Source organism: Ammospiza caudacuta, chromosome Z (assembly GCF_027887145.1).
Source record: "Ammospiza caudacuta isolate bAmmCau1 chromosome Z, bAmmCau1.pri, whole genome shotgun sequence".
Taxonomy (NCBI): domain Eukaryota; kingdom Metazoa; phylum Chordata; class Aves; order Passeriformes; family Passerellidae; genus Ammospiza; species Ammospiza caudacuta.
Window position 1 is genome coordinate 2,222,589 of NC_080632.1, and position 7,084 is coordinate 2,229,672.

Genomic DNA, 7,084 nt, shown 5'->3' on the forward strand with positions numbered 1-7,084 from the left:
TTAGCTGTGAGTGTGTCTGACTTCTGAAGAAGGTGGGGATAAACAGCAGGTGAAAAGAAGAAAAAAAAAAGTTTACGATCTTTTATCAGATATTAGAAATGCATTTTCTTTGTGACTATCACTGACACAATATTCAGGAAAAAACAAAGGGAATTAAGAAAAGCACATCCTATGTGATCAAGGACTTTTGGAAGGAGCTTTGAAATCCTTGCTGCTGGACACAGCTTCTCCTGGCACAATATTTGGGGAGAAATTTCCTCACTTGCACACTAACAGCCAAACTGGTTGTTAAGTTGTGGGCGTTTTTTGACTGAGTGGTTTAAAAAGCCTCTGCAAATAGATGTTAGTGTCAAATTATAAATAGAAGCCAAATGATTTAAATAGAATTATGATGATTTAAATAGATTATAAATAGAACCCATATGATTTTTGTCATATCTAATGGATATTCAAAACACAGAGACAACCTCCCTAAAAATATAATTTAAAATAACCCCAATAAAAAGCTGATTTTGGTTTCTAATGGTAAACGTGAATAAAACTAACTACTTACAGTCAAACTGCACCTGAATTAGTTACAGATGTTGAGAATTTAAGAGAATTCTGCCAAAAGACTCGGCAATTTCCACTAGGTGGCATCCAGCGACCGCGTTTGGGCCGCCTTATCTCCACAAAACCTCCCATTCATAGGGCAGATAAAGAGCTGCATTATTAATTTATACCACTGCATCCACTCTACACCTAATATTTGTTTAGCCAGCTGCTTCCTCTAATCCTCCTTAAACACCGTTGATTGAAATCCTAAGCATATTCAGAGTTTTTAATTTTTTTTTTTTTTTGCTTTTTTTTAAATTATTTTTTTTTTCCCCTACCCCAAAGAACATTTTGTTACCTACAAGTTACAAGCTGCCTTTTCAGGCTCTGCACTGTGTGCTACAGTTCCTACCAGAGGAGACAGAATGTCTAATACTTCCTCACCACCAACAGAAGCAGCTTGTCATGTGAAAATAACTTTATTTTTTTTTTTCCCTTCCCCACAAAATTTTTTTCATTTCCATAGAGTTCGAGCAACGAAATGCACCGTCAGGTTTACAACAAAACAGAAATGCTGAATATTTCAACTTCCAGGAATGGTTTTAAGCGCTGCTTCAGTGAGAAAAAAGCAAATGTAAAGCAGAAAACATTAATTCCAGTTTTCGCACCTTCATCCTTGCAGCGAATTGGAAAATTTTAAATATATTTAAACGCAAGCAATTGCAAGGTCTCCCTCCACTTGAGGAGCTCAGAGCACCTTTTAAGGGGTGGTCCACACTGGTTGCAAATTTTTTACTGAGGGGCAAAAGGATGTTAAGTGGCCTCATTAAATATTGATAACTGTCCTTTTGGCTGCAGGCTGTGACAAAACCATTCCTTTTAGTCACATATCAGCATAAAAATAACAACTTTTGGGGGCCTGCAGTAGAAAACACTTTTCTTGCCAGTTTTACAAACTGCAATGCAACAGAACCCCTCCATCCTTTCCTGAAACCTTTTCTCCCTCTGCCCCAAGCTTTTGAAGTCCTTTGGGGTTTTGTTTGGTTGACTTTTTAGGGTGTTTTTTTTTTTTAGCATTTGTGTTGTTTTAACCAGGCTCAGTGGCATGGGAAGGAGCTGAGCCCCCTGGGTTCGGATGAGAGGATGCTCTGCTGTGAAGCCTCTGGCCGGGACAACACTTTTCTTCCTGATGGGCTTTTTTCCTCTTTCCTATTGGAATCTGCTGGTACATCCAGGAATCTCATTAGGAAAACTAGCCTTTTGGCAAAATTTCAGTGAGGACTGGCAGTGTCTTCATTATCACATTTATTTTTTAGGGGTGTTAGCTTGCAAAAGCTGCTCTCCATCCACATCTTTCCCACCCTACTTCGGTTCAAAGAGTTGAAAATCATCACAAACTGGTCTTTTTTGGTTTTTTTTTTTTTTTTTTTTTTTTTTTTTTTTTTTTTTTTTTTGTTCCCTCCTGCATTCCTCCTCCTCCCCTTTCCCCTTGGCAGGTGTGTAAGGGTTGGGGTCTCAGGTGCAGCTTTGCTGAGCTGTGCTTTACAAGACTGAGCTTTGGTGGCTTCAGCCCACCCAAAACCCCGAGAAAACCAGAAAAACTCTTGCCTGTGTTCGTGGCAGGAGGGCTTTGCCACACCTTGGCATTGCAGGTCCCTTCCTCACAGCGGCCACTGATGAGTTTTGCTGACTGTGATCTGCATTTCCCCACCTGTCTCTAGAATCTGTGTTTGTTTAGAGGGGTCTGCACCCACGTCCACACCACCTAAATTCATCTGTGCTGTCAAACACCACATCACACACGCTCCTGACATCAGCAGGGCTCTTTCCAGGCTTCCTTCTTCCCACATTTAGGCATTGAGACAGACATAAATACAAATTTATTGCTGCTCATCACCTACACCACACCGAGCACCAACATATCTGGCAGCACTTTGCGCCCTGAAAGACCCCAGCAGCAATTAAACCCTCACTAATTATACACAAACAGCAATAAACCTCCTTAATTCAAACACACCAAAAGCTCTCCAGCCCTTGCTATCTCAACCCACCACACAGGGAGTTTTGCCATGAAAAACACGTTCTGAATGGCGATTTCTCTATGGGTTTGACCCCAAATAAACAGGCAGTGAAATGATGCAGCTCCCAGAGCCCTGGACCAGCTCGTGTGCAGCTACATCTGCAAAATGTACATCTGTAAAATGATAAAGCTGAGGCATCCCAGCTTTATCAGGGATGGAGATGGTGCAGGAGCCTGTGCCAAACCTTGTTCAGGCTTCCCTCGACAATAAATAGCCAAATATGACATCAGTATGCAACATATCACATCTTATCAAAATCCTCTTGCTTCTAGCTGGATGGGCAGAACTTTATGCAGATTCTGCTTCCAGCCCTTGAAACATTTTTTTGTTTTTCAGTCTACCATGCTCTTTTTCCCTGAAAACGTCCTGAAAACTTGCAAAAGCACCTGAATGGATGGGGAAATACTTAAAGAGCAATGCTTAAAAACGAAAAACCAAACGAATAAACAATAAACAAAAAGAAAGGACAAATATCTGCGAGGAGAACAATCCCACAGGAGGAAGCCACAGAGCAGAACTTTTTTGTCTTTCTGCAGCTGCAACATGATCCCTCCTTCGGCAGCACAGAGCGCTCAAAAGTCAAATACACTGAAGTTTAGCCGGTTTCAATCCTCCTTTCACCCTCCTCATCTGCCAAATCAGAGCTCCCAAAAACCCCTTTGGAGCAGGCAGCCCCGCAGGCGCTGCTCGCCGGGTCCCCATCCCACCCGGAGCAGCAAAAAAGTCACCAAAAAACTTTCCCAAAAGTTTGATTTTTCGCTTTTTTTTCCCCCCCCTCCCCTTTACCTTGCGCGGGGCTCCCGGCGAGTCGAGATGCTCTCGGGGCTCTCCAGCGGCGGGGGACGGAGGGCAGGGAAGCGCAGGAGGGGAGTTTGTGGCGCTCACCTTAAGTCGTGTCCGTGCGTCTGTCTGTGTCCCGAGCGTCTCTTTGTGGACCCGACCCAGGCAAGGGAGAGCCACTTTCTCACCGAGAGGAAAAGAAAAGCAACACGTCATGAGTTAAGTACGCCCTCCAAGATGTCTTAATTACAGCTCCCAGGAATGAGAGGGGGGGGGATCAAACCCGCAGGATTTTTTTTTTTTTTAATTATTATTTTTTAATTTTTTTTTTTTTTTTTTTTTCCGCGGTTTTTGCCCTGCGGTTCGCACACACACACCCAAACCTCCCCGGAGCTGCAGGATGCTCTGTCCCCCCTCTCCAGGTCCCTGTCCTCGCCCCTCGGGTCCTGCCCGCCCAGATCCGCACCTAAAAAAGCCTCTCTCAAACTCCGCTGCGAGTCCCGAGCTAAAAGCTACACGCGACTTAAAAAAAAAAAAAAAAAGGAAAAAAATAAAAAAATAAAAAAAAAAAAAAAAAAAAAGGGGAGAGAAAAAGAAAGAAGTTGGTAGTGTGTTCCTCATGAAGAGAGCATTGAGTTTAGGGATTTAGGGTGTGTGACACCCGGGGAAACGTGACGCTTTTCTGACCGCTTGCCTCCCAGCCCCCGCTCCTTTTTTCCTTTTTTTACCCATTAACTCCGAGGGAGGGATGCAGGAAAGCGGGAAAGGGGGGAAACAGCTGGACCCAACAGGATCCCCTCCTGTTCTTCCCTCACCCCCAGCTTCCAGCAGGGCTGTAAACCCAGGAAACAAACCCTCCTTCTCTCATCACACCCCAAAACCAGAACACACCTTGCTCAGGGCCCTGGCATCCCCAAATCCCAAGGCTTCGTGCAATCCCTGAATGCCACCCCAAATTATTCCTCCAGCACCAAAAATTTCTGTGCTGTTGTGCCCTACACCTCGTAAGACACAGAGCCCCAAAGGGATCTGCCAAAATCCACAAAGCGTGTGGTTTTAACCCCTTAAACGCCACGGTGTGAGAAGCACACGCAGAGTCAAATCTCACACCTGATAACTGGAGGCACAAGGTGTGGATGGTGTTGCATCTCTGAACGTGTCTAAATCTAAAAAAGCAACCAACCAGGAGCAAAACCCCAAATCCAACAACAGCAGATGAAAGGGACAGAGCGGGGAAGAGGCCAAGCCTTGTTGGTGCACTACGTGTTGGCAAGTTTGGGCTCAAATCGTGTCCCTTGTGCAAAGCAGGTGCTGGTTTTTACCGTGCTTGAGGGAAACGAGGTTCTTGATGTCTAAATCTCCCAACAGCATCAGGAAATAAATGAGTTCTTAACTCCTAAAATTTGCTAGGTTAAAAAGCACAGGCGGTCCAGCCAACTTGGTCCTGTGGATGAATTTTATCCTCTCCCCTTACCCTGCTCCTTCTCTGATGCTGAGCAGAAGAATGAGGCCATGTCACACCCACTGCAGGTCCCCAACATCATTTTCCAGCCCGGGACCCTGCTCGGCTTTTATCATGGTGGGTGTCAAAACTCTCATCAAAAGAGGCTGCAGCAGCCCATCAATGCAGGAAATGCCAGAGCTGAGGCACATCTGAGAGGGGACACGGGCTCCCTCCAGCACAGCCCGCTGGAAGGGAGAAGAAAAGGAAAATAAAGCAAATAAAATGAAAATAAAACAAATAAAACAAAAATAAAACAAACCCTGGGCAAATAAACACGGCCCTGTCTGGAATCATGGAGCGTCCTGACATGGAAAGGAACCGTGAGGATCACGGGAGCCCAGCTGCACAGGACACCCCGACAATCCCACAAAGTATCAGGGTATCGGTGTGAGGTTGTTAATAAACCTCAGGTTTATTAATTAAAGGTTATTAATTAAAATTTACTGGGGGAAGGGGGGTGTGAAAGGCCTGCAATGCACTTCTGTGCGGTGAAATATCGAGGTGCAGGCGGCCTCAGGGAAGGTGTTCGGGGACCAAGGACGCTCGGACATGGCCGAGATTATTGTCCTACATGAAATTCACAGTCCATTTTCTCCGTGCACTGCCTTCAGCACCTCTTTCATTGCCAGATGTCTTCAAATTCCACAATTATTCCTCCTGCACTCATCCTGCAGACCGGTGGTGGATCTGCTGCTGGTCCCCAAGACACCCCAGGCATCTCCTCCTCCACCCTTCCTGTGGCCCCTCACCCCAAATCTCATTTCCAGGGAGGTGTTCACTCTGAATCCGGGAAAAGGGAAGGATTCAGGCATGAAATGAAGCACCCTTGATCCCACTGGGGAAGATGTGAGGTAAACCCGGGGCTTGGGTCCCCATCCCGGGGATGGGATGAGGGATATAGGATGGGGAGCGGGATGGGGGGTGCGGGACGGGGGGCAGGACGTGAGATGGGGAGCGGGATGCGGGATGTGTGATGGGGAGCGGGATGTGGAATGAGGGATGGGGAGCAGGATGCAGGATATGGGGAGCAGGATGCGAGATGGGGAGCGGGATGCAGGTTGTGGGATGCAGGATGTGAGATGGGGAGCGGGATGCAGGATGCGGGATGGGGAGCAGGATGTAGGATATGGGGCAGGATGTGAGATGGGGAGCAGGATGCAGGTTGTGGGATGCAGGATGTGAGATGGGGAGCGGGATGCGGCACCCGGGGGTCGGGCAGGGGCTTCCCACCCTCCTGGGGGGCGGGGGCGCGGCCCCTCCCGGCCCCTCCCGGCCGAACAAAGGGACGATTCTTCGGGGCGGCCGGAGCGCTGCCCGCCCGCCCGTCCGCCCGTCAGTCCATCCGTCCGTCCGTCCCCGCCTCCGCCGCGGGGGAAGCGGGCTCGGATTTCAATAACAGAGGGGGCTTTGATGGGCCACGGCGAGAAAACGCAGCTCCGGCGGCGGGGCCGGGGCCGGGTGGGCGAGAGGAGCCGCGGGGGCCCCGAGGGCGGGATGCGGGATGGGGAATACTGGATGCGGGATGCGGGATGCGGGATGCGGCATGGGGAGCGGGGAATGCGGGATGGGGAATGGAGAGCGGGATGCGGGATGGGGAGCGGGATGTGGGATGCGGGATGAGGGGGATGCGGGATGGGGAGCAGGATGCGGGATGGGGAGCAGGATGTGGAATGAGGGATGGAGAGCAGGATGCAGGATATGGGGCAGGATGTGAGATGGGGAGCAGGATGCGGGATGTGGGGAACAGGATGCGGGATGGGGAGCGGGATGTGGGATGGAGAGCAGGCAGGATGCGGGAGGCAGGATACGGGGCAGGAGGCGGGATGAGAGGCAGGATGCCCGGCGGTGTGTGGGGCGGGGCGGGGTGGAGCAGGACGTGGGGCAGGATGCGGGATCTGGGGTGAGTTGCGGGGCGGGACGGGATACGGGATGCAGAGCAGGATGCAGGGAGGGATGTGGCACGAGGGCCAGGATGCAGGGCGGTGTGCGGGGCAGGATGCAGGACGGGATGCGGGATTTGGATGCAGGGTGGAATGCAGGATGCAGAATGCAGGGTGGGATGTGGGTGGGATGCAGGATGCCGGATGGGATGCAGGTGGGATGTGGGATTTGGATGCAGGGTGGGATGCAGGATGCGAGGTGGGATGTGGGTGGGATATGGGATGCAGGGTGGGATGCAGGGTGG

The 7,084-nt window shown here is 49.4% G+C and overlaps 1 protein-coding gene across 1 annotated transcript; it reads left to right on the forward strand.

The window, feature by feature from the left end:
• The first annotated feature begins 6,068 nt into the window (after positions 1–6,068).
• On the forward strand, positions 6,069–6,803 carry LOC131571223 (spidroin-1-like). Its single transcript, XM_058823858.1, has one exon. It carries the CDS (start codon positions 6,069–6,071, stop codon positions 6,801–6,803), a length of 735 nt encoding a protein of 244 aa, XP_058679841.1.
• The last annotated feature ends 281 nt before the right edge of the window (positions 6,804–7,084 follow it).

Excerpts from the sequence above, each read along its gene's own strand:
- LOC131571223 (XM_058823858.1), top strand. The coding sequence starts at position 6,069 with ATGCAGGATGTGAGATGGGGAGCGGGATGCGGCACCCGGGGGTCGGGC.